Source organism: Rhinoderma darwinii, chromosome 6, assembly GCF_050947455.1.
Source record: "Rhinoderma darwinii isolate aRhiDar2 chromosome 6, aRhiDar2.hap1, whole genome shotgun sequence".
NCBI lineage: Eukaryota > Metazoa > Chordata > Amphibia > Anura > Rhinodermatidae > Rhinoderma > Rhinoderma darwinii.
This window is the reverse complement of record NC_134692.1, coordinates 141,919,682-141,946,935: the sequence shown is the minus strand read 5'-3', so window position 1 is coordinate 141,946,935 and position 27,254 is coordinate 141,919,682. Positions and strand designations below refer to the sequence as shown.

The window sequence follows — 27,254 nt, the reverse complement described above, 5'->3', positions numbered from 1 at the left end:
ATTATTTACTCTGTTATTTCTTTTTCTGTTCTGCAGAACTGGTAATGTGAAATGTTGCACAATGAAGGCGGTTTTTCTGGTCGGCCCCTTCACCGGACATTTCTTGTTTGTGTAGAATGATACAGCACAAATCCTCACTATAGAACTAGCCGCATATAGTGCAAGTCATGTATGGAGCGTGTGAAGTGGGGGCTATTAAGTCATTGATTTAGAGGGGTTCTCCTAATATCCTGCCCTATAAGGGAATCGTGAGGCGACAAAAGGGAATTACCCAAACTGGACCCCCCTCTGTCAACCAGAGCAGAGCATTGAGGAAAGTGCAGCAGTCTACTGAAGATCACCCGTCTACCGGACAGTCATTCGTTCCAAATTGCAGTCACAATTTTGCAGCTTCAGAGCTGAAATCTTGCTGCATTACCTGCTTCTTCAGTGACTATACAGGGCTTACTCTTGACATTTTCATTTGGGACATTTAATCTTTACATCGTGTACTATACAGTCATCAGATGTAGGGAAAACGAACCGCTGTATAGGAACTCACGTAACTTGTTTGGTTTGTGTCTGACAACAAGCTTGCTGACTTTTTCCAATAACAACCAGCAGAATAGTGAGTGCAGCTCTGGAGTATAATATAGGATACAACTCAGGATCAGTACAGGATAAGTAATGTAATGTATGTACACAGTGACTCTACCAGCAGAATAGTGAGTGCAGCTCTGGAGTATAATACAGGATATAACTCAGGATCAGTACAGGATAAGTAATGTACACAGTGACTCCACAAGCAGAATAGTGAGTGCAGCTCTGGAGTATAATACAGGATGTAACTCAGGCTTAGTACAGGATAAGTAATGTAATGTATGTACACAGTGACTCCACCAGCAGAATAGTGAGTGCAGCTCTGGAGTATAATACAGGATATAACTCAGGATCAGTACAGGATAAGTAATGTAATGTATGTACACAGTGACCCCACCAGCAGAATAGTGAGTGCAGCTCTGGAGTATAATACAGGATGTAACTCAGGATCAGTACAGGATAAGTAATGTAATGTATGTACAGTGACCGCACCAGCAGAATAGTGAGTGCAGCTCTGGAGTATAATACAGGATGTAACTCAGGATCAGTACAGGATAAGTAATGTAATGTATGTACAGTGACCGCACCAGCAGAATAGTGAGTGCAGCTCTGGAGTATAAGGGCATGGCCAGACGTGGCGCATTTCTGCCGACACAGTCCGCATCAATGCCACACATAATCTGCGTTGCAGATTCTGTTGCGGCTTTGCCTAAAATGTGCAGGAAATTGCTGCGGATTAGCCGTTGCGTATTCAGGTGAGGAGTACTTCCTGCTGTTTTTTAAAACATTTCATCTCAGTCTGGCTATAAACCTAGAAATACATAGGTCCAGCCAGAATGAAGAAATATCCTTTTCTTAAAACCAATACGCTCCGCAGCACACATAACATCTGCAGATTTCATTGCCGAATTTTGAATCTCCATTGAAGTCAATGGAGAAATTCCGCAGAGTCCGCAACTGCCAGTGTATGCTGCGTACACCAAATTCCGCACCGCAGCTTATGCTCCGCAGCGGAGTTTTCCGCAATGTGTTCACGAACCTAACTAAAAGGTGTGGAAACCAATGGAGAAAATGTCCGCTGCGGATTTCCGCAGCGGACTGGCCGCAGCGGAATTCCAGAGCAATTCTGCCACGTCTGGCCATGCCCTAATACAGAATGTAACTCAGGATCAGTAATGTCCTGTATGTACACAGTGATTCCACCAGCAGAATAGTGCGTGCAGCTCTGGAGTATAATACAGGATGTAACTCAGGATCAGTACTGGATAAGTAATGTAATGTATGTACACAGTGATTCCACCAGCAGAATAGTGAGTGCAGCTCCGGAGTATAATACAGGATGTAACTCAGAATCAGTACAGGATAAGTAATGTAATGTATGTACACAGTGACTCCACCAGCAGAATAGTGAGTGCAGCTATGGAGTATAATACAGGATGTAACTCAGGATCAGTACAGGATAAGTAATGTAATGTATGTACAGTGACTCCACCAGCAGAATAGTGAGTGCAGCTCTGGAGTATAATACAGGATATAACTCAGGATCAGTACAGGATAAGTAATGTAATGTATGTACACAGTGACTCCACCAGCAGAATTGTGAGTGCAGCTCTGGAGTATAATGTAGGATATAACTCAGGATTAGTACAGGATAAGTAATGTAATGTATGTACACAGTGATTCCACCAGCAGAATAGTGAGTGCAGCCCTGGAGTATAATGCAGGATGTAACTCAGGATCAGTACAGGATAAGTAATGTAATTTATGTACACAGTGACTCCACCAGCAGAATAGTGAGTGCAGCTCTGAAGTATAATACAGGATATAACTCAGGATCAGTACAAGATAAGTAATGTAACGTATGTACAGTGTCTCCACCAGCAGAATAGTTAGTGCAGCTCTGGAGTATAATACAGGATATAACTCAGGATCAGTACAGGATAAGAAATGTAACGTATGTACAGTGACTCCAACAGCAGAATAGTGAGTGCAGCTCTGGAGTATAATACAGGATGTAACTCAGGATCAGTACAGGATAAGTAATGTAATGTATGTACACAGTGACTCCACCAGCAGAATAGTGAGTGCAGCTCTGGAGTATAATACAGACTGTAAGTCACTGCATTGGAGAAAGCGTTAACAAAATGCAGTAAAAATACAGTAAGACAAAAGCGTTTTTTTTCCACTCATTTCTAGGAATATTCCCTGTGGAGAACAGACGTCTGGGTGTCATTTCTCCTGGGTGGGGCGGCACCTGCAGAGGATTACATTATTTACATGGTCTATTATATACAGTGACACTATAAACCACACATCAATACAGAGGATTACAGGGTTGGATGCCGTCGTGTCATGTGACTGTATTCTCCGCCAATTATTATTATATTACTACATTGTCTTGTTATTTTATGTTATTTTTATTGTTACTATTACATTATATTATTATTTTATTATTTACTCTGTTATTTCTTTTTCTGTTCTGCAGAACTGGTAATGTGAAATGTTGCACAATGAAGCCGGTTTTTCTGGTCGGCCCCTTCACCGGACATTTCTTGTTTGTGTAGAATGATACAGCACAAATCCTCACTATAGAACTAGTCACATATAGTGCAAGTCATGTATGGAGCGTGTGAAGTGGGGGCTATTAAGTCATTGATTTAGAGGGGTTCTCCTAATATCCTGCCCTATAAGGGAATCGTGAGGCGACAAAAGGGAATTACCCAAACTGGACCCCCCTCTGTCAACCAGAGCAGAGCATTGAGGAAAGTGCAGCAGTCTACTGAAGATCACCCGTCTACCGGACAGTCATTCGTTCCAAATTGCAGTCACAATTTTGCAGCTTCAGAGCTGAAATCTTGCTGCATTACCTGCTTCTTCAGTGACTATACAGGGCTTACTCTTGACATTTTCATTTGGGACATTTAATCTTTACATCGTGTACTATACAGTCATCAGATGTAGGGAAAACGAACCGCTGTATAGGAACTCACGTAACTTGTTTGGTTTGTGTCTGACAACAAGCTTGCTGACTTTTTCCAATAACAACCAGCAGAATAGTGAGTGCAGCTCTGGAGTATAATATAGGATACAACTCAGGATCAGTACAGGATAAGTAATGTAATGTATGTACACAGTGACTCTACCAGCAGAATAGTGAGTGCAGCTCTGGAGTATAATACAGGATATAACTCAGGATCAGTACAGGATAAGTAATGTACACAGTGACTCCACAAGCAGAATAGTGAGTGCAGCTCTGGAGTATAATACAGGATGTAACTCAGGCTTAGTACAGGATAAGTAATGTAATGTATGTACACAGTGACTCCACCAGCAGAATAGTGAGTGCAGCTCTGGAGTATAATACAGGATATAACTCAGGATCAGTACAGGATAAGTAATGTAATGTATGTACACAGTGACCCCACCAGCAGAATAGTGAGTGCAGCTCTGGAGTATAATACAGGATGTAACTCAGGATCAGTACAGGATAAGTAATGTAATGTATGTACACAGTGACCCCACCAGCAGAATAGTGAGTGCAGCTCTGGAGTATAATACAGACTGTAAGTCACTGCATTGGAGAAAGCGTTAACATAACGTAGTAAAAATACAGTAAGACACAAGCGTTTTTTTCACCAATTTCCAGGAATATTTCCTATGGAGAACAGACGTCTGGGTGTCATTTCTCCTGGGTGGGGCGGCACCTGCAGAGGATTACATTATTTACATGGTCTATTATATACAGTGACACTATAAACCACACATCAATACAGAGGATTACAGGGTTGGATGCCGTCGTGTCATGTGACTGTATTCTCCGCCAATACTCAGGACTCTGTGACTGTATACGGCGCGCTCATCCTGGGCTTGGATTGGCTATAGAAAGGGAATTCCTGTGAATAAAAAAAAGCTCTCCCCTAAATGTATCTAATGAGAAGCTCTGCAACTTATTATACTTTGTGTTTCATTTCCTCGTCCTATCAAGATCTCTGTTTGCTGTCAGTAAATAAGTGAATTCTCATTTCCAATCAAAGTGTATTAGGCCATGGTTCACATATATTCACAAGGTTGATGCTGGAGCTCCGATACCGCTCGTAATTTAGGATTTACTCGAGTTCTTTTCTATAATCCCATTACCGTATTAATTTGCATGCGTTGCTCTTAACACATGACCACGGGGCACAGCGCCTAACAAACAAAATCACGACATATAAATCCCGTCGTCATCCTCTCCGAATCTTCTATTCTGTGGTTTCTGGTTTATAATGATCTTCTACACCAATGGTCGCCACTACCCAGGTCTCCACAGACCCAGAATGTCAAATAAAACTGCGCTGTTCCCCTCCCACCTGCTCTCTCTTCTATTGCTCTATCTGTGTCAGTCCTCACTGTAGTTCTGGCATTCTATTCGTGAACCAGCGAGCTCAGGATGAACAGTGCTGAGGTTAGAGGAGTGTGCGGGGTTCATGGATTTGTCTTCTATCTGATAATATCAGATATGAGAAGAATTTGAGCTTTAAATTTGGCAAACCCTCATCTGGAATTGCTGCTCTGACCATTATTATATATAGTGAATATGAGCTGACGTGACTTGTGATTGTCTGCTGACTGCCCAGTGGATTAGGCGGGGGGTACGGAGTTTTGGGATAATGGGCTGATTATCCTGGAGGACCCCCATATGATCTGGTTGTCTATAGTTTACAATGCTGAGTCACAATGACAATTGGCTGGAGCCCAATCAGAGTCAGGGGGAGGGGAGAGGTGCAGGGCTTCCTTATATAAGTGGCTCTAGCCAAAGCCCTGCAGACACTAAACAACAGTCCACAGCCGCCATGTGTAGCAAGAAAGTCATTGTAGTCTTCGGAGCCACAGGTGAGTGCGGGGGAGGGGACCGCTCTGTAGATGAGGCAAAGGCATGGAATTTGGGATAACTTTCCCAACCCTCTGATGGTGGTGGTGACTGGAAGTTCTATTTCTTCCCAGATTTCTCTTTTCCTTGTCATGCAATTGTCAACATTGGGAATCTTTTTGTACTATAACCCCCATCATGTATTGCTGGACCTGTTCCGGAATCACTGAACATTTACAAGCCGTTTCCTTTTCGCCGTTATGATCACTCTCACCCAGCTTTCCCAGATTCCTTTATATTTTTAGGGGGAATGGTTTCCGTTTTCTATATGGATCCGAACACTGATAGAAACTCTGTTCTGCTCCAATATCCGTGTGCCATCTTTATTCTGGGCATGCATGGCACTGATGGGGCAACTGGAGCTCTGTATTACTGGACACGGTGCCTGGTCTGCGGTGACCATTGCTGTCTGGCTACATAGATGGCACAATCCTATCCAGAGGATGACTGCATTATATGGCCAACATACTACAACTCTAGATTGGCATCTGCCGGGCACCTCTGCTGTTGCGCTATGTTTTCGTTGCATGTTGCATACGTGTCACTCTGCAAAACAGGATTTACTTGGCTTCTTTCTATCAGTATGACAACTGTCCCGCTGTTCTAGGGGCAAGGTGCATTTATAGGCTGGGTCCACCTGGTGCATTTATAGGCTGGGTCCACCTGGTGCATTTATAGGCTGGGTCCACCTGGTGCATTTATAGGCTGGGTCCACCTGGTGCATTTATAGGCTGGGTCCACCTGGTGCATTTATAGGCTGGGTCCACCTGGTGCATTTATAGGCTGGGTCCACCTGGTGCATTTATAGGCTGGGTCCACCTGGTGCATTTATAGGCCGGGTCCACCTGGTGCATTTTTGTTGCGTTTTTTTTTTTTTTTTTTTTAGTTGATAAACTCCCACTTCTCTCAATGGGAGTTAATCTACAGGATTTAAAAAAAAATAATATAAAAAATGGAATGCCAAAAAACGCATCATGTGAATACAGCCTTAAGATACAGCTTTCTGATTCCGCTCTGTCTGTCTTCTGTCAAGTTGTTAAAAAAAAAAATTATATAGTGATTGGAAAGCTGAGTGGTTACTAATATGGCAGCTTCTGGCTTTCCCAGTCTGGAAAGTCCGCCCCCACATTTGCCGTTCAGTAATCTGGGAGAGCTGGGTAACAATCCACATTGCTTTGCTATGGCTTCCATTGCAGTTTACAGAACCGCAATTGTCTAGTTATGCAGCAATGTGGGCGCCAGGAACGTATCAGGGGTGTTCAGGTCTTTAGATACCCATATGGTCACTGTTGGAGGGTTTATCACTCAGCTTTCCTAGACTCCTGAATGGTAAACTGCCTAGCAATGTAATGATTCTATTGCGTTCACCGCCACTTATGACTTGGGTTTTGCAGGAGCTCAGGGTGGATCGGTCGCCGCCGCTCTCCTGGCAGATGGCACCTTCGCGGTCCGGGCAGTGACTCGAGACATCAGCAAGCCTGCAGCTGTGAAGCTAAAGGAGGCCGGAGCGGAGGTCGTGCCCGCAGATCTGGACGATGAGAAAAGTCTGGAGGCCGCGCTGGGCGGAGCTTACGGAGCGTTCGTGGTCACCAACTTCTGGGAGCATTTCAACAAGGAGAAAGAGGTCACTCAGGTAAGGAGCTCCATGGTAACGGGCTGCGGGTGTATACAGATCCACTACCACCATGACCCCATTGTCTGGAGCTACCACCGATGCAGCATATGTGGCTTACTGCTGAATCTTAGTTCATCCAGAGCCTCCTTGTTCAGGAATAAAATGCCAGAACTACAGTGAAGACTGACACTGAGTAGGAGGAGACAGTGGGTGACATGTAATGAACAACAACGCAGAGCGATGTCATTCAGTATACTGCAGTTCTTGAATTCTACGTGAATCAGGAGGCTCAGGATGAACAACAGATTCTGATAACCTACAGGAAAAGTGTTTTGTTTTGTTTCTATTATGTTTTTATTCTATTTTCTATTTGTTTTTTAACTTTTTTATATTTTGATTTGGCTTTTGTAATTTTTGTCTATTTTTCTCCAGGGGAAACTCATCGCCGACCTGTCCAAGCGTCTTGCGCTGCAGATTGTGGTGTTCAGTGGTTTGGAGAATGTGAAGAAACTGACAAAGGGAAAGCTGGATGTGCTGCATTTTGATGGGAAAGGGGAGATTGAGGAATACTTCAGGAAGATTGGGGTCCCCATGACCAGCGTCCGGCTCCCCAGTTACTACGAGAACCTGCTGACCTTCTTCAGACCCCAGAAGAACAAGGACAGCGACAGCTACTCTCTAGGTACCAGAAGTGTTCTGTCACTAATATGTTTTGGGGAAAGCTGTGACAACCAATATGGCTGCTCCCACAGGGGACTGTTGAATAGCAAATATTTAATTAGAGCATGTACTGAAGACTAGCCCAGGAGAATTGGCATTCAGGTTCCTAGGAAAGCTGGGTGAAAAGCTGTGATGGCTGCCCAGATGGATATCACCCAGTGCTTTTTCGTTTTTCTCGTTACATTGTCATATACTCCAGTCACACCCAAAGCTGCATTCACGTTTCTGTGGGGTATCCTCTCCTAATACCTGAGCTGAGATCAGAGAATAGTGAGCGCTACATTTATCTTTTATATCAAACAGCAACCAGAGGTTTTATAAATTTAATTTGCCATGTTCTTCCTCAGATCTAATAATAAAAAAACAAACACACACTATTTTGATAAACGTGCCCGTATTATCTTCACCAATTGACAGCGTATTCTGTGAATACTCTGAACCAACAGGGGGCAGCAGTGAGATGTCCCGCAGCCTAGTAAACAAGAAAACCAGAACTGTCATTGCAGCTCTTGATGTGATTGGAGTATAGCTAAATATGGCCACGTTACATTATCCACATTAGTGCACAAAATTTGGTTGGGTACCACGGTAGGTGGAAACTTTATAGGGAGTCTTTACCTAAATAAAGCTTAAGTGTTGTAAAGGGAAGCTTTTTAACTTTCTGATATACATTGTTTAAATTTCTCTCCATTCACTGACAGCAAGCAGAGACCTTCAAAATGGTAACACCCAGAAGTTAAAAACTCTGTACATATTTAATACTTCCAGTTAAAGGTTCGTTACAATTGCACCCAGTCTAGATACCTTTTACCTGCACTGATACATTGTAACAAACTATGAGGAAAGCAATTTGTGCTGTTGACACGTGTAGTTTAGAGGGCGGTCTAGGGTATTTATAGTAGCAAACCCTCATCTGTCAGAAGTAATAAGTCACTGATGGCAAGCAGAGATCTTGAAAATGGTGGTGAACTGAAAAACAAAGTATATTAGAAAGGAGCAGAACTTGTCGTTCCACAATGATTGAGCTCGATTTACGGAAAACTAGAAAGTTCCATTAACCACTTAATGACCTCCAATTCACCTTTTCACAGTCGATGACAGCCGGGCTCCTGCTCCAACGGTAGCGATCGGAATTTCCTTCCCAGTGACTGCTGCATCTGAGTAGTTTAGAGGGGGCCCCCTCCGTCACCAATCGTCGGCATACAAATGTGATAGCGGGTCGCCGATGTGTTGCCATGGCAGCCGGGGGCCTAACAAAGGCCCCCAGGTCTCCCCTGGCTATATGCCTATGAGGCCATGCCTTCGGCACGTCCTAATAGATGCCTGTCAGTTTTACACTGACGGGCAGTGATGCTTTGGTGTACGAAGTATAGCAAAGCATTATATAAGTGATCAAAAGATCGCACCGTGAAGTCCCTGGTGGGACTAAAAAATGTTATGTGAAAAATTATTAATAAAAGGGACTCAGAAAAAAATAGAACCATTATTTTTAATATAAAAAGTAGTTTCAGTTAGGAAGTGTGAAGACTCGCCCTATATGGTATCCCCGCGACCGTAATCACCCAAACAATAAAGTTGGCATATTATAAAAACGGCGAGGTGAGCGTCGCAAAAAAACAAGTCCTCGTGTCGATGGGAGAATAATAAAGTTATTGCACTTTGAATGTGACGATGGAAAAACTCAAAAAATGACGCTGGGGGGAAGGGGTTAAGGTCGAGCGACTTTTACCTGCTGCAGTTTCACGACTCCATTTCTTTCCAGCCATGCCGATGGGGGACGTTCTCCTGGACGGGATGTCCGTAAAAGACCTGGGTGGTGTGGTAGTCAGCATCCTGAAGTCCCCGTCACCGTACAAGGGCAAAGACGTCGGACTCAGCACCGAGAGGCTGACGGTGGAACAATACGCGGCCATAATGTCCAAAGTCACCGGCAAGGACATCAAAGACGCCAAGGTGAGATCGGTCGATCGGTTCCTTCAATGATCAGCACATCTACCCATAACCGTTTTTTTTTAAATGTAAGCCCCTCCCTTATTTATGTTGGCCACGCCCCTATAATTTGTCTAGGTGGTTTGGCTTTTCTCAGAGTAGACAAGTGGAATTAAATGGCCGCTACGCTAAATGTAGGCTCTCCGTTATACAACTTTAATATTGTGACATTGTTTGTGCAGTTTTTTATGCTCCAGTCGCAACCGGAGCTGCATTCACAATTCTGCTGGCTTCCCGTTGGCTCTCGGCATGCAGGACTTACTGGTAAACCGTGAGATTTACGTAGAGCGGTGTTCTATACGCCCGTCTACAACCAAAACATGTTGCAGTAAGATGCGCCAAATTTGAGGCTAGCGTCTCAATAAGTTTGGCGCACCATTCGCTGGCATGCAGCACAGTTTAGATCTTCGTTTTGCTATGAGCAGGCGTAGATATTGCCGTCATTTACTTATTTCTGGCGTATTTTACGGTGTATGTCAGATTGATGGTGGTCTTGCCCCTCCCGCTAATCAATTCCACCTCTGGGAAAAGTGGCACGAGAAGCAAAAAAAAAGCAAGTCAAATTTCGCAAGTGTGTCATTCGTCGTAATTTGCGACTTTTTCAATACCGGTTTTGTAGCAAATTCCCTAAACCTGTATGTGTTACCTGCAGATCACCCCTGAAGCGTATGAGAAGCTCTGCTTCCCCGGAGCCGGAGAACTGGCCAACATGTTCCGATTTTACCACATGAAGCCTGAACGCGACGTGGAGCTCACCTTAAAACTCAACCCCAAGGCCAAGAAATTCCAGCAGTGGATGGAGGAGAACAAGGAGGCGTTCAAGGACTTGTAAACTAATTTATGGGACCTTCCCTGCAAGGGGACAAGAAAGGAATGTGAAATACCAGAAAACATTTGGGCAGATTCAGCAAAACTAGTGCATGTATCCATAGCGACCAATCAGATTCGAGCTCATTTCTCAGATGACCTGTGGGAAACATGAAAGCAACAACCTGATTGGACGATATCGGCCACTCTTTCTATACACTAGTTCTGTTGAATCTGCCCAAATGTTCTCTGGACTATAACTGTCAAACACTGAACTGTAGAAATCCGTGAACCGGTCTGTCAGCCAGCGGCCCGTTTTCTATATTTTGTTAATAAAATAACTTTACTGAATCCTGACACTGGCGTCTGTTTAAAAAAAATGTAAGAGGTGGCAATTGCAGCGGGGCCTCAGAGCACCGAGTCATCTGTCCATAGCAACCAATCGGATTTCAGTTGTTTTTTTGGAAAATGAAAGCCGCGATCTGGTTGGTTGCTATGGATAAATTCTCCATTTTAACAAAGCCCATAACTGCCAATCAGAGAGCAGCTTTCATTTATTATACTTTACAAACAAAATGTAAAGTGGACTCTGATTGGTTGCTGTAAGTCACCAGGCCGCATATCCACAACTAACCTTGTTGCTCCTAGCAACCAACCAGAGCAGCTTTAGGAATGAAGTTGAGCCTAGATTGGTTGCTATGGGTAACCAGGCCAGCTCTGGCAGGGAGTTTGAGCGCTTTCCCTCCATGTGAGAACCGCTGTCCACACGCCCTATTAGGGCACATGGACGTCATAGAGGCTTAAGGGCGGTCTGATCCATTGACCTTTCATGGTTGGTCATCACTTTGAATTGATGCCATATAATACTAGTGGAAGGAGCCCTACATCTCCCACAATGCTATGCAGCAGAGTCTAATATGTGGGAGGGTTATGTCTGGTCTCCAGGAAACTGCGGCTTCATCTACGTCTAGGCCATTAGCGGGTGTCCTTTTACAACCTCTATGGCTGCCAGTATAACTCCTACAGGGCTAGTCACCCAGCTTTCCTAGGACTCTATAGACAGACTTGATGATCAGAGTGACCTAAACTCAGGCGGACAGATCACCGGGCATCTAGACAAGCATGCAGGACTCTAGGAAAGCTGAGTGACCACTACTGTGGGAGCTGTATGGGCAGCCATATTTGTAGTCACCCAGCTTTCCCAGGAACTGATGAGTTGTTAGACGTTACTTGAGACGGTCGTGAAATAAATACGATCTATATGAGAAAAAAAAATAAGAGTCTTAAGGTCAGTAGTGGTTTAATGCTTTAACTTCCTATTAAATAAACCGTGGACATAGTTACGAGGATCGGACGCCACAACCTCTGCGTGGCCTGGAGGAAGTCACACAAGGGTTAAATTGGCAAAACTAGATTTTTTTATTTTGACCTCTTATTCTGCTGGTGATGACATCAAGGCGTTTGGAAGATCTGCCGCCGAGGTGTAGAAGCGTGACTACTGCCACATGCACAGCGCCGGTAGCCCATGCCCAGCGCTATAGGAGAACAGCCGTGCTGCGGCCTATTAATATAGACATTGACCCTGGCCAAGTACATAAGTTGTTTTAGTGAAGCAGGGAGATAAGCGGCTGCCAGGCGCCACTTTTCCCAGGAGGTAAATAAAAGATCAGACCAGGAAAAAAAACCTTGTCAGATCCTTATTCCCTGACAGCAACCAAGGGTTGGGGCGAGGCCTTGGACATCAGAAGATTAGTGGATTCCAATGAAACCCCCCAAAAATCTGTCTATAGACAGTTTAATTCTTCCTTTGCACAATGCTTCACCATTTTTCTGAAGATCTCTGCCTGCTGTCAGTGAATGGAAACAGCGTAAAAACTTGTCCTGATTGTGTCCAAGTGACACACAGGTACAGGGCTTGGGACAGTTGGTCAGCTTAATATGATCAATGTTTTCATTCACTGATAGCAAGCGGAGATCTTTAGCAATAATGAAGAATGGTAACACCAAGCATATTAAAAAGCTGTATAACGTTTCATTAAGGGGAAGCCTGTACGACCGCCGCCCCCCCCCCCCCGCTGTTGTGTCTCAGCTTTTCCGTAGAACGTTATCTGAGAAAACTAAGAAAAAATAGGAGCGTTGTCCCAATTAAGGACGAACTTCGTTAGTAGAAGATGTTCCGCAGCGATTACTACTTGTATGCAAAAAAATCTAAAATTTGCGGCAAATCGGCAAAATGCACAAGCCTTACACGCGGCTATAGATGGGCAAACCTGAGAAAATTAGAATTCATTCCATTACACCCGACGCCTGCGCTGACAGATTCATAAAACGTCACGATATAAAAACAAAAACTAACGACGCCGATAATTAAACCGCCGCAGGACGTGATGTCCCCAGACGCGGCTTTTCCAAGAAACGCAACCCGATTCTGTACAGGAAAACCAGCCACGGAAGCAAGTTCCATATATAGTGTCTTATATATACAATGAATAAACTATACTACTCAATGAGATTCAATTAAAGAATGGTGTGCCCCCCCATAAGATGCAAAGAAATGGAACATTCCAAATAGGTAAGTACAGACCAAGGCAGCAGGTGTATGCAGTCTCGCAGGATTGTGCCATGCACTGCAGGAGAAGGGGGGGATTTAGAGTTTGACACTTTCATTTTCACAAGATGCTAAGCATAAATTATTAGTGTTTCCAGTAGATCCTGTCAACCAGCAAATCTTCAAGAGGAAACTTTCTCAAGGACCGATCCCTTTAAAGAGGTTCTCCACCCACTTTTAGGAAAAAATCTGATTAATAACGCAGTAGCAAGACTGGGAACGGCCGAGCTGCTTTTCGCCTTCGCTACCGCCAGCCCCGTGCCACGCCAGTTATGAATCATTTGAGATGATCTAGTTGCTATGGATACACTGCATAACAACCAGACTGATGAGGTTGTCAGGCAGCATAACCAAGCAACCAGTCTCTCTCAGATTACTAAGGTTTTGAGCTCAAGCCTGAATTGGCAAAGGAGCAGCTTAGAGGGACCAGATTTTTTATTTTATTTTATCTTTTACTGTTGAGTAATCAGATTTTTGGCAAAATAAATTTAAGGAGGATGTCACTAGGTCATAATTTGAACTGACCTGAATATCGTGGTCTCCCTGATTCCAGCGCGGTTTTTCTTTTTTTTTCTGGACCCCCCCGGTCTGGAGATATGGCCCACTATTGTGTTGGCTCCCTATATGCTGTAGTTAGCCAACAGGGCATGAACTGTCTTCAAGCTGCCTCATGCTGATTGGTCAGCATCAGAGGCAGGGAAACTAGCTCCACCCCATTGGCTAACTACAGCAAATAAGAATATAGGGAGCCAGCACAAAAGGGAGCCATATCTCCGGAACAGGAAGGTCAAGGAAATAAACAGTGCGGGAATCGGGGAGACAGCGCTATTCAGGTCAGTTAACCAGTACAACTTATATGAACTAATGACCGATCCTCTTTTAAAGAGGCGGTCTCCTAAACACAACCCCCTTCCATGTCATTAGGACATATGGATGTCATAGTAGGAGGTTGATTTATTAGCCAGAGCTCTACATGGTCGACCGTACAATTGTATGGCCAGCTGCAGGTGCGGTGAGAGATCGCCGGGGGGTTTCTGAAGCCGGTCCGGCCGTGATCAGTTTATCGTCAGTCCTGCTTTAATTGAGACAACCCCTTTAAGTGGAGAATTCCTTTAAATGGGTCCATCGACTAAGGCTGTATTATAGGATACACTAAATAGCCCTGGAAAGAGTCAATGAAGGACTGGAATAAAGGCGCAAGTGAGCATACATGGCGGCCCTCCTCTCCGGGATGAGTCCTCAGCCAATCAATAGCGCCAAGCAGGATCATAGCGCGCACCGGACTCCTTGAGAACATCCTGCCTAGGAGTCCAGGGAGTAAAAGCTGCTACAACAATGGAGGGTGGAGGGCACGGGATGTCAATCACAATATGGTAGACTTTACGCCAGACCCCACTGGCACTTTGATGGATGACGTCCCGTTGACAGGTTCCCTTTAACAAAACGACCTAAAACCGTCATGAGGTCGGTAAATCACTGTAGTCTTCCCATAAACGTGTAGCGGCGACGTCCTATAACTATGCACATGCAGCCCGTTATATTCTTCCCATGAATGTCATGTACAACCTCCGGAGCTCCGCCTCAATCCACCGTTCTACAATGTCCTATGGACCGAGCAGCCAAAACAATGACCAGACCACCAAGACATGAAATCATATTCGGACCGGAAAAGGCAATGCATAAATAATAGCACCCCCCTCCTATCCTTCAGTGCCCTGCTTCACAGCTAACAGAACGGATTCATATCATAAACTAAAATGTACGACATAAGCGTGAATGATCCGATAAAGCCTTCACGCCACCGGCCTTGACACACTTGGGTAGAGAAGTCATTCAGCACTAAGGTGAGACGGTAAATATGACACTTTGCACCCCCCCCCCATGTGTGAGTAATCCTAATAAGCGTTACATGTCCTATTCAATGACGACCACCAGGGGGAGACACGCTATGAGCATCAGTCTGACATGAATTCTTGCTTCATTTTCAATGGAGACCGCAGAATATTGTACCCAGTCTTAGAATTCACGGCTTCTTAGTGTTGATGTGCGGACGGAGGACGAGATGAGATAGTAGCTCTGAGATGAACGGGATGCGGCACCGGAGGTCGTCATTAGCCCATCCTCCGATAAGTGTAGATGTACGCCTTGCAGTTGGGGCAGGTGTGGGTCACATCTTTTAGGTCGTTGATCATACACGGGATGAGACAACAGCCCAGGTCACATCTGAAAAGGATGAAAATATTTAGATAGGTCTTCCTAAACCCCCCACTAAGTCCTTGAGGCACCTGAAAACAAACAAGATAACCATATGGGGATAATCACTGAGGCTGCAAGAGCACTCATAGAAACACTGCCACCTTGTGCTAGGCTGAAGATCCTGCAATGATGACAGTGCCACCTTGTGTTAGGCTGGAGATCCTGCAATGATGACACTGCCACCTTGTGTTAGGCTGAAGATCCTGCAATGATGACAGTGCCACCTTGTGCTAGGCTGAAGATCCTGCAATGATGACACTGCCACCTTGTGTTAGGCTGGAGATCCTGCAATGATGACAGTGCCACCTTGTGCTAGGCTGAAGATCCTGCAATGATGACAGTGCCACCTTGTGTTAGGCTGAAGATCCTGCAATGATGACAGTGCCACCTTGTGTTAGGCTGGAGATCCTGCAATGATGACAGTGCCACCTTGTGTTAGGCTGAAGATCCTGCAATGATGACAGTGCCTCCTTGTTTTAGGCTGGAGATCCTGCAATGATGACAGTGCCACCTTGTGTTAGACTGGAGATCCTGCAATGATGACAGTGCCTCCTTGTTTTAGGCTGGAGATCCTGCAATGATGACAGTGCCACCTTGTGTTAGGCTGGAGATCCTGCAATGATGACAGTGCCACCTTGTGTTAGGCTGAAGTTCCTGCACTGATGACACTGCCACCTTGTGTTAGGCTGAAGTTCCTGCACTGATGACACTGCCACCTTGTGTTAGGCGGAAGTTCCTGCACTGATGACACTGCCACCTCGTGTTAGGCTGGAGATCCTGCAATGATGACACTGCCACCTTGTGTTAGGCTAGAGATCCTGCAATGATGACACTGCCACCTTGTGTTAGGATGAAGTTCCTGCACTGATGAGACTGCCACCTTGTGTTAGGCTGTAGTTACTGCAACGATGACACTGCCACCTAGTGTTAGGCTGGAGATCCTGCAATGATGACACTGCCACCTAGTGTTAGGCTGAAGTTCCTGCAATGATGACACTGCCACCTAGTGTTAGGCTGAAGTTCCTGCAATGATGACACTGCCACCTAGTGTTAGGCTGAAGTTCCTGCAATGATGACACTGCCACCTAGTGTTAGGCTGAAGTTCCTGCAATGCTGCCACTGCCACCTAGTGTTGGTCTGACGTTACTGCCCAGATTCTGACATCCCCTACACTCCCCATTGCTTGCATACCCATGAATACAGACTGAGCTTACAATATGGCTGCCTCCGCTGTCTGGATGTAAGCGGATAACTCCTCTGGTCCAGTGACCCCTCCACAGACTTAACACTAACCTAAAACGAGACCACCCCCTCCCCCACCCGGCCCCTTCACTTACCCTACAAAGCAGCAGAAGCAGCACAGCAGAAAGTTCATAAGCCCGATCTCGTGGGTGATTTTGGTGATAATGGGCTGCTGGCAATGTGGGCACACCGTCTGTACCGGGGATCCCTGGAATATTTCTCCCTGCAGGACGGTGACTGTAGTGGTGGTGGCGGAGGCGGGACTGGCGCCAGGTGGAACAATGACTGTAGTGCCATGTGCACCAGGGGACGGAAACTGCTGTGGATACGGGCAAGTAGGTGGTGGGTAGTAGCCCATAGGTGCATAAGGCCCAGGTGGAGGGAAATAACCTGGAAGAGAAGAAAGGGTTAATCACCTGGTCAATGCAACCAGTACCACCCGACCTCACCCTCTCTAGCATTTCCAAAAACAAGGGGCGCAGCACTTGCTAAAGAATCTGAACCCCCCAATATGGGATTTTTAGGAAGCACCATGGAGTCCAATGGAGCTGTACTAACTGCGGAGGGGTTGGGGTGATTTTCTGGGAACCAGCTCTGTACGCAGCTCTCCTGCCAGTCTCTGGGGGAGGGGCTGTACGCCACCCCTGAGGACTGTATTCCTGTCCATTGTTTCCCCATGTAGCGTCTCAGGGCGGTAGGAGACCCATTAAACCCTCGGATACACCCATTATATGTTTCCAGGTAGGTCAGAGATAAGCGGCTTCTGCGTTCCCATCTATCCATTCATTAACTCCGCCCCCTGATTGCCACGATCCACTCATTAGCTATGATCATTTAAAGGGGAACTCCAGTTTATTAGATTGTGACCCATATACAGATGTGTTTTGTATCTATCTATCTATCTGGGACCCAATTATTGACTCAGTGCCCCCTCTACAGGCCAGAGCGGTGAGTGGCACCCACTATAGAGAACACCACAGGACAGGGGCACGCAGTGATCTCATTGGCTGGCGCTGCTTCACTTGATCCCTTTGCTCCAGACAATTTCCCTTAAGTTTTTTCCATATAGAATATTTGGACGTCACCTGGACTTGGGACAATGTAACCTGGATTTGCTTCATACGGAGGGGGTCCTGAATCTGGGGGTACGAATGGCATGCCGGGGGGGTAGGCGCCTGCAGGTTGTCTGTTGTGATCTACAAAACAAGAAAGAAAGGAGAATATAAGAAAAGTGCAGGAGACGGCGTGTATTGGACGTGTTTCTGCTGCGTTTTACGTGCCGAAAAACCCGTGCTTTATGCTTCCTATTGACATCGATGGAAAAACGCATTGTAGCGCATACGCGTGCGTGTTAAAAAAAAAACTGCGTCGTGTAAAAAAAGAAGAATCCGGTCAATTCCTGCCGCGTAAAACCCCCCGCGCCTAATTCCCATAGTCAACGGGAGTCCTAATTACGCATTAAAAAAAACACGCCGAAATCACGTCAAAAAACGCCTATTTTAAAAAGTGCTTTACAAAAAGCGCTAGCGTTTTTGACGCGTTTGCACGTAGTTTTTTTTTTAGCCCCGTGTGAACAAGGCCATAATATAATAAAGGGGTTGAAAAGTTCTGCAGCGTTCTAACATACTTTGTGTTTCAAGATCTCTGCTTACGGTCAGTGAATAGGAACCTCTAGAAGTCCTAATACTTCTCACAGCTGAGAGGTTTTTTTACAATGGTATTCGGTCTAAAAACAAAAAAAACCTGTAGGAGGTAAAGATTGTAATAAACGATCAGGACAGGAGAGATTTGTGCCGCGGATGTGTTCACCTCACAGAGGATTGTCTAGACTGGATACAATTGTAACAGACCCTCAGCTGTGAAAAGTGTCAAGTTATGTATCTTCAGTCCGTTTCTGAATGTAAACAATGAATACTTCCGTTCACTGACAGCAAGATCTTAAAAATGTTGAGGAACTGAAAGCTGCAGAACTTTCCTTCTACAACGATCACGATTTACTTTGAATGTGGAGACGTTGAGGTTTCTGGGATCGACAATAATCTGCAAGAAATATAAACCCGGTCATATAACACTATGGAGAATCCCTCGAAATAAACCGGTGACTACCCCACTGTACCTTCCATGTTGGGTGATCCATGCTTGTCCTCCAGCAGCGGAGCTGTGGGACCCCCGGGATAAGGAGGGGGAGGGTCACTCGCCATTTCTTAAATCAATGTATCTGGTAATGAAAATAAACGGTGTGTATGTTACACCCACTGTCACATCCCCCGCATGCCTGTCCACATGACAGCCCACAGGCACCCTGGAAACTAGCGATGCCAACCACAACCACTTAGGGTTTCCATTATTCCAATGTAGAGAGTGCGGTCAGATAGGAAAGTGCTAGAATGGGCGACCCGGGATCATATCTGTGCCGCACCCCTTCTTCAGCAGCCACATGGTGCACTCCTGCTCCCCCCTCACTATACAATGGAATGTTCCGTGTCTGACAGCAGCGCAGCAGCCGCCGTGATAAAAGGGATTTTCTGGTGTTCTGTAAATTCATTCTATAATGTCCTTTGTATTTTAATTTTTCATAATTTCTGCTTGCTGTCAGTGAATGGAAACATATTATACATGCAGAGGCTGAAAACCTGCATGGTCTTCACAATCCTCTGTGAGGGGAACACATCAACGGCATAAATCTCTATCCAGTCCCGGCAGTTGGTTATCTGGGTGTCAACAAGAATATTTCCATTCACTGACAGCAAGCCAATATATCTTGAAAATGGTAAGGAAATGAAACTGCAATTGCAGATCTTTTCATTATACAATAATTAAGTTTTATATTAAATCAGAAAACCCTATTTAAGGGGATGGAGCGGTGATTACCCCACATTGAGATCCATAACACTACACTTAAAGGGGTACTCCATCACAGACACGTATTTTACATCCATGTAATATGCCATCAATTCCCAACCCCGACCCTTTTGATGAGGCGACCACCGCACCATGTAGGACTAAGGTCAAAGAACCCCCATTCTCCACCTAGGTGCGGGTCCCAGAACTGGGACTACTCCTTTAATGGCAGAGCCCCAAACCCTGGGATGAGATGATATCCGAACACTATAGATGTAAAAAACGCTGCGCACATTACCGGACTGTGGACGGAAATATAAATAATTAATATTCCCCACAACTTCCGTATTATGACAAAGTCCACAAGACGCCTCCAGCAAACAAATGGTTAAATAGAGGATTTATTTATTTATTTTTCCTTGATCAGCAAATATTTTTCCAATATATATGACATGGTCCCCAGATAGTGTTCTCTGTTATCAGCCACTGCCCATGTATGGTCACGCTGTATGATATGTATAAAGACGTTCCTACACCCAGGCCCCACCGAGCACAAACACTACATCTCCCACAATGCAATGCAGCCGTGAGTATAAATAGAGCACAAGCCTCCAGATTTATTACTACAGGTCATGACGGATACAGCAGAGGCCTGGGGGGGGGGCGATACCCCGGTCACTCGTCTCATGACTTTATTATGTCTCTAACTGGGAAAGTTGGGGACAGACAAAAGTCACATAACAGCTCCTTAAAGGGTTAACACTCAGCTTTCCCAAACTGGAAAAACAGAAAAGCTGGGTGATACAGAAACAGAGACAAGACTAATGAAAGTCACCACCTCGGGGAAGAGCTGAGGGTTTGTTATGGTGACAACAAGCAGCGGAGACCGAACACGTGACAAGTATGTAATTATACAAACACAATTCAGCCCGTAACCAGAGCGACCGCAGTCAGAGCCGCACAATGGCGCCAGGAGCTGCCGATCACCCATAGCGGCCCGGCACTATATAGAAGAGCAAAGGAGGAAATAAACCCCACCGAACATCAAGGTTCACGGGTGCAAGAGCCACACAGTGGGGGGGTTCATGAGGTCTGGTAGATCCCAATAAAGCATTCAGCAAGTATCAGGACTACAACACAGTGGATAAAACGCAGCTCCGAGGTTACATCCTGTATTATACTCCAGAGCTGCACTCACTATTCTGCTGGTGGAGTCACTGTGTACAGACATTACATTACTTATCCTGTACTGATCCTGAGTTACATCCTGTATTATACTCCAGAGCTGCACTCCCTATTCTGCTGGTGGAGTCACTGTGTACAGACATTACATATCCTGTACTGATCCTGAGTTACATCCTGTATTATTATACTCCAGAGCTTCACTCACTATTCTGCTGGTGGAGTCACTGTACATACATTACATTACTTATCCTGTACTGATCCTGAGTTATATCCTGTATTATACTCCAGAGCTGCACTCACTATTCTGCTGGTGGAGTCACTGTGTATATACATTACATTACTTATCCTGTACTGATCCTGAGTTACATCCTGTATTATACTCGAGAGCTGCACTCACTATTCTGCTGGTGGAGTCACTGTGTACATACATTACATTACTTATCCTGTACTGATCCTGAGTTATATCCTGTATTATACTCCAGAGCTGCACTCACTATTCTGCTGGTGGAGTCACTGTGTACATACATTACATTACTTATCCTGAGTTACATCCTGTATTATTATACTCCAGAGCTTCACTCACTATTCTGCTGGTGGAGTCACTGTGTACATACATTACATATCCTGTACTGATCCTGAGTTACATCCTGTATTATTATACTCCAGAGCTTCACTCACTATTCTGCTGGTGGAGTCACTGTGTACAGACATTACATTACTTATCCTGTACTGATCCTGAGTTATATCCTGTATTATACTCCAGAGCAGCACTCACTATTCTGCTGGTGGAATCACTGTGTACATACATGACATTACTTATCCTGTACTGAGCCTGAGTTACATCCTGTATTATATTCCAGAGCTGCACTCACTATTCTGCTGGTGGGGTCACTGTGTACATACATGACATTACTTATCCTGTACTGATCCTGAGTTACATCCTGTATTATACTCCAGAGCTGCACTCACTATTCTGCTGGTGGAGTCACTGTGTACATACATTACTTATCCTGTACTGATCCTGAGTTATATCCTGTATTATACTCCAGAGCTGCACTTACTATTCTGCTGGTGGAGTCGCTGTGTACATACATTACATTACTTATCCTGTACTGATCCTGAGTTACATCCTGTATTATACTCCAGGGCTGCACTCACTATTCTGCTGGTGGAGTCACTATGTACATACATTACATTACTTATCCTGTACTGATCATGAGTTATATCCTGTATTATACTCCAGAGCTGCACTCACTATTCTGCTGGTGGAGTCACTATGTACATACATTACATTACTTATCCTGTACTGATCCTGAGTTATATCCTGTATTCTACTCCAGAGCTGCACTCACTATTCTGCTGGTGGAGTCACTGTGTACATACATTACATTACTTATCCTGTACTGATCCTGAGTTACATCCTGTATTATACTCCAGAGCTGCACTCACTATTCTGCTGGTGGGGTCACTGTGTATATACATTACATTACTTATCCTGTACTGATCCTGAGTTATATCCTGTATTATACTCCAGAGCCGCACTCACTATTCTGCTGGTGGAGTCACCGTGTACATACATTACATTACTTATCCTGCACTGATCCTGAGTTACATCCTGTATTATACTCCAGAGCTGCACTCCCTATTCTGCTGGTGGAGTCACTGTGTACATACATTACATTATTTATCCTGTTCTGATCCTGAGTTACATCCTGTATTATACTCCAGAGCTGCACTCACTATTCTGCTGGCTGATATTGGAAACCGTCAGCAAGCTTGTTTACTGACATCAATGACTGCTTTGCTGAGCTCCTACAATGCAGAGGGGCAGTTCGTTTTACATCAGATGACTGTTTTATGCCGGCTGTGAGGAGTGTCCCAGAATGTAAATCACCATTAGTAGCTTTATGCAGACACTGAACAAGCAGGCGGTTACTGGGAGATTTCAGCTCCGCAGGATATTGTGAACAACCTGCACGTCTGATTGGTTCATCAAAAAGGTATTCAGCGATGTCCTTTTCTTAGGATAAGCCATCAATGTTTGAATGATGGGGGTTGAACCCCTGGGACCCCCACCAATTAGCAGAATTAGGGGGCACCTGTGTCTGGTATTGCTAGTGAATGGGACCGGGCAGCAGTACATGGCATAGCCGCTCATATAAACGGGGTGCTGCGCCTGGGTAGGCAGTGAAGCGGACACCCCCCAAACGCCTTTTGTCTTCTGATCGGTGGGGGTCCCCTCAACACCAATTGCAAGTATTATGAATTCATTTGGTGATCAGTCTATATTCAACACAAGCCATAATAAGGTCCATAAACATCAGCTATTCTGCTTGCTGATGGTTTCCAGGTAAAAATAAATTTGTTCTACACCACAAAGAGTACAAAAAAATAGAGAATTGAAATGCGCTAAACATGTCTGAGAGACAGAACATGCTGGGAGTTGTAGTGTCCATGTTTATTATGTGAATTCCATATTAAAATAAACATAGCAGCGTAACATACAAAAAACAGCAATGATGACAGCAGCAGTGACAGCAATAGTGACAGCAATAGTGACAGCCCCCCCCCAGTCTATATATGAGGCGGACATATAATAACGGCCCATACACCGGGGACAGAGACGTCCGCGCAGCCCCCGCACTCACCTCCACTCTCCCCGGCTGCCGCTGCTACTGCTCCTGTTTACTCCTCGCACTGCACATTGGGATCTGTAGTCCCGCCCCTCCATCCTCGAACTACAACTCCCGGTGGCCAACGGGCACACTTCCGTTTCCAGGTATAATCAGGCTCATTTACGAACAGTGGCGTTTTTTTTTATTGAATAACTTTATTGTCCATTGCTTGTTACATTAACACTATTATCCATGCTGTATAAATCAATAATAACTTATTATATGACACGTCAGCACTGACTGTTCCAACTTGCCATAGAGATAGAAAAAAGAGTTTTTTGACGTGTTGCCAAGGGCAACTGCACCATTGCCTTTAATTCACTGGTTTTCTTAGATGAGGCCTAGCGTCGTTACTGCAAATGGGTTCGTTTGCAGGACTTGTCGTATAGAAGACGATTGCTGAAAAAGCGCATTTAAAGGCGCATGTGGGAATCATTAGGACCCCACGAAACTAAAAAACGAAAGTGCCCGTATACTTGAGCGTCGGCGGGCTACAGAAATTTCCAATAAAATGCTGCGCGCCCGGGTGTCCATATACCCTTATTCTAAAAGGTGGCGGTTTCCTTTAAAGTAAACGACTTGAATACCATATAAGCTGCCGTACGATTGGTTGCTTTACAGCCAATCACAGCGCAGCATGCAGCTGCCAACGTTCAAATTCCAACCCCATAAAATGTGAATAATTGTAACGAAATTTGATGTTTTAGGGCGTAAGTCAACACCCTCATTAACGAATTCAGGCACCCGGATCGCATATAATAATACGTCCGTTTTTAAAAATAGCGTCATGGGGGCACATACTTATATCATTGCAGGGAATGAATGTACTTTGACATCCTGTAATCCTGATTTTGTTCGAATTACTTTCACAGACGCCAAAAGTTATGGAACGTATAAGCTGTACGTACAACCGGACGGATCGTGGATGGCGTTTTGGCGGCCGGTGCGTTTATTAGTCCACTTTTGTGCTGTAAAATGTCATCAGGTATGTAACAGCGTTAAAGCGTGGTGGGTAAAGGGGGCGTTAACCGCTAAGATGACGTGTACGATTAGAATAATTACAATCGGCGCTTTTGAGAGTCGCGGCTTGTAAAGGTTTCCACGCCGCTGTCCCAAAGATGCGATCGCGAATCTTATGGTGCGCTAAAAATGTGTGACTGTAAAATCGTGTTGTCTAAATATAATCGTGCAATGGGGTTGACATGGATTGCTACACGTTAAAAACCGCCTATATTTAGAATTACCCATCCTGGTCATGTGACCGTAATCGCGATAATTATCTAACGCCTCCTTACGAGTCATCCTAAGCGCGTATGGATGCAGGCGTATAAAGTAACAATGTCCCCGCGCCCTCCTGGTGTAGCCCCGCAATATTTCCATTGCAAAGATTCGACCCTAAATGCTGAAAGTAGTGTGCCCCTTTAAGGCTACGCATACATATAGTAATTCTTCTAATCCCTTGCTTTAAGGCTATGTTCACACACTTAGGGTATGTGCACACACACTAATTACGTCCGTAATTGACGGACGTATTTCGGCCGCAAGTCCCGGACCGAACACAGTGCAGGGAGCCGGGCTCCTAGCATCATAGTTATATACGATGCTAGGAGTCCCTGCCTCTCTGCAGGACAACTGTCCCGTACTGTAATCATGTTTTCAGTACGGGACAGTAGTTCCACGGAGAGGCAGGGACTCCTAGCGTCGTACATAAGTGTGATGCTAGGAGCCCGGCTCCCTGCAGTGTGTTCGGTCCACTACTTGCGGCCGAAATACGTCCGTCAATTACGGACGTAATTAGTGTGTGTGCACATACCCTTAGCCAAAAACGTCTCAAAATACGGAGCTGTTTTCAAGGGAAATTAGCTCCTGATTTTCAGACCTTTTTTTAGCAACTCACATTTTTTGCTGAGTTTTTTACGGCCGTTTTTGGAGCTGTTTTTCAATAGAGTCAATGAAAAACGCCTCCAAAAACCTCTCAAGAAGTGACATGCACTTCTTTTTCGTGGCCGTTTTTTACGCGGCCGTTTTTCAAAACGGCCGCGTAAAAAACGCCTCGTCGGAACAGAACGCCGTATTTCCCATTGAACTCAATGGGTAGATGTTTGTAGACATTCTGCTTCAGATTTTTTTCGGGCCATTTACGGCCCAAAAAATGGCCGAAAATAGCCCGTGTGAACGTAACCTAAAAGTGTATAAGAAATAAATCTATAAAATAAAATAAATTCACAAAATATGATTGCACGCCATTAATAAATTTGGCGCATTTTACGACTCCTCTTGCCCTTGTCCTATTCAAAACCGTAGATCGAGACCTAATAAAGTGTCTAAAACATAATAAATTTGGCGCACCCCAATTATGCCACTTTTTGGCGCATTTTTATTCAGGCGCATTTTTTCAAATCAAAATCTAAAGTAAGACAGGAACTACAAGTACAAGCATGTCCTGAACGATATACAGAGGCGTGACTTGAAACACCAGGGGCCCAATGCAAAATCTAAAACGGGGCCCAAACTTACTATGCGCTATTTAGGGTATGTTCACATAGATTATTTTCGGCCGTTTTTCGGGCCGCAAACGGCCGAAAAATCGGAAGCAGAACGCCTCCAAACATCTGCCCATTGATTTCATCGGGAAAAACAGCGTTCTGTTCCGATGGGCCGTTTTTTTACGCGGGCGTTTTGAAAAAACGACGTGTAAAAAGATGCCCGGTAAAAAAAAGTGCATGTCACTTCTTGAGTCGTTTTTTTCGAGCCGTTTTTCATTGACTCCATAGAAAAACAGCTCCAAAAACATCCGTAGAAAACGCTGCGAAAAACGCGAGTTGCTAAAAAAAACGGCTGAAAATCAGGAGCGGTTTTCCCTCCAAAACACCTTCGTATTTTCAGACGTTTTTTAGTCACTGCGTGTGAACATACCCTAATACAGCACTGGACCCCTGGGGTTCAACAGCAAGAGGTTATAACAAGATCCGTCAGCATGTGGTAGTGACAGGATCCGTCAGCAAGTGTTAAAGGGCACCAGTCTATTTTTTTTCTTCTGGCCCCATTAGGGCTAAAACGGAGTGATGTACTAATATATATATATATATATCGCCTCTCGTCCGCTTGCTACGTGCTGACTGAATGCAGAGGTCCATTATGCAATGTGTTACAGGGCAGGAAACGTGGGGTTAAGTTACCAGCAGCAGAGGTAGCAACAGGGACATAAACACTAGACCAGAAGTGTCCTCTACAGATTACCAGGCGTTTCTTGGTCTCTTAGCAACCAGTGAAAACTTCCCGGCACAGTCCGGGAGTCAGCAGGCATGGCTGGTTTCGAGGGTTGCTAGGAGGGTTCAATGTGGGACAGAATGAATTCCAGCATGCATGAGCTAGACTGAAGAGCTTGCACTCTACGTACAGCTATCTGGAGACACCTGCCGCCTCTGTTTCTTCATCAGGTAAGCTATTGAGATTGACCTGCTGTTTATGGATCCGAATTAGCTCTAATTCTTCCATAATTTCCTGATCTTATCTGGACACCTCACACGTGAATCAAAGCCATCCCTGAGATCCCCGCAGATCCGGCTGCTGAGACCCCCGATGATCAGATGATCTCTCCGAGGGAAGCTGCCGGTGGCCAAACATCTCCCCTACCGATCAATGATCGACCATGTAAAACATTAACACTTTGAGTCCTCCTGAGCGGTGGCTGCTCTTATCAGGGAGTCCGAAGAACGGGGCTTTATGATGTCCATGTGCCCTAACAGGGAATATGTAAAGAGGTTGTCCTGAGTGGACAACCCCTTTAAGTGTCACCGCATCAATTTGAGTACATCTCCCCTAGCG

General features: G+C 45.0%; 3 protein-coding genes across 6 annotated transcripts in view; 2 read left to right on the top strand and 1 right to left on the bottom strand.

Annotated features, from left to right (window-relative positions):
• The first annotated feature begins 5,373 nt into the window (after positions 1 to 5,373).
• Positions 5,374 to 10,976, top strand: LOC142655980 (nmrA-like family domain-containing protein 1). The gene is made up of 5 exons (XM_075830752.1): positions 5,374 to 5,451; positions 6,883 to 7,121; positions 7,536 to 7,785; positions 9,586 to 9,776; positions 10,465 to 10,976. Exons 1-5 carry the CDS (start codon positions 5,412 to 5,414, stop codon positions 10,642 to 10,644), a joined length of 900 nt encoding a protein of 299 aa, XP_075686867.1. The 5' UTR covers positions 5,374 to 5,411; the 3' UTR covers positions 10,645 to 10,976.
• A 926-nt stretch (positions 10,977 to 11,902) lies between these two features.
• On the bottom strand, positions 11,903 to 23,487 carry CDIP1 (cell death inducing p53 target 1). Its single transcript, XM_075830753.1, has 5 exons — positions 23,400 to 23,487; positions 18,842 to 18,943; positions 17,811 to 17,921; positions 16,821 to 17,115; positions 11,903 to 15,450 (listed from the first exon to the last, which is right to left on the bottom strand). Exons 2-5 carry the CDS (start codon positions 18,924 to 18,926, stop codon positions 15,339 to 15,341), a joined length of 603 nt encoding a protein of 200 aa, XP_075686868.1. The 5' UTR covers positions 18,927 to 18,943; positions 23,400 to 23,487; the 3' UTR covers positions 11,903 to 15,338.
• C6H16orf96 (chromosome 6 C16orf96 homolog) overlaps positions 23,345 to 27,254 on the top strand; it is a 24,704-nt gene continuing 20,794 nt past the window's right edge. The window contains exons 1-2 of one of the 4 annotated variants that reach the window (XM_075830750.1): positions 23,345 to 23,530; positions 24,299 to 24,411. In XM_075830750.1, the coding sequence (XP_075686865.1) occupies positions 24,402 to 24,411 (10 nt within the window). In that variant the 5' untranslated portion in view covers positions 23,345 to 23,530; positions 24,299 to 24,401. Of the gene's footprint in view, positions 23,531 to 23,630; positions 23,790 to 24,298; positions 24,412 to 26,703; positions 26,867 to 27,254 lie in introns of those variants that run through there. The other 3 variants (XM_075830748.1, XM_075830749.1, XM_075830751.1) reach the window with 3 other exon arrangements.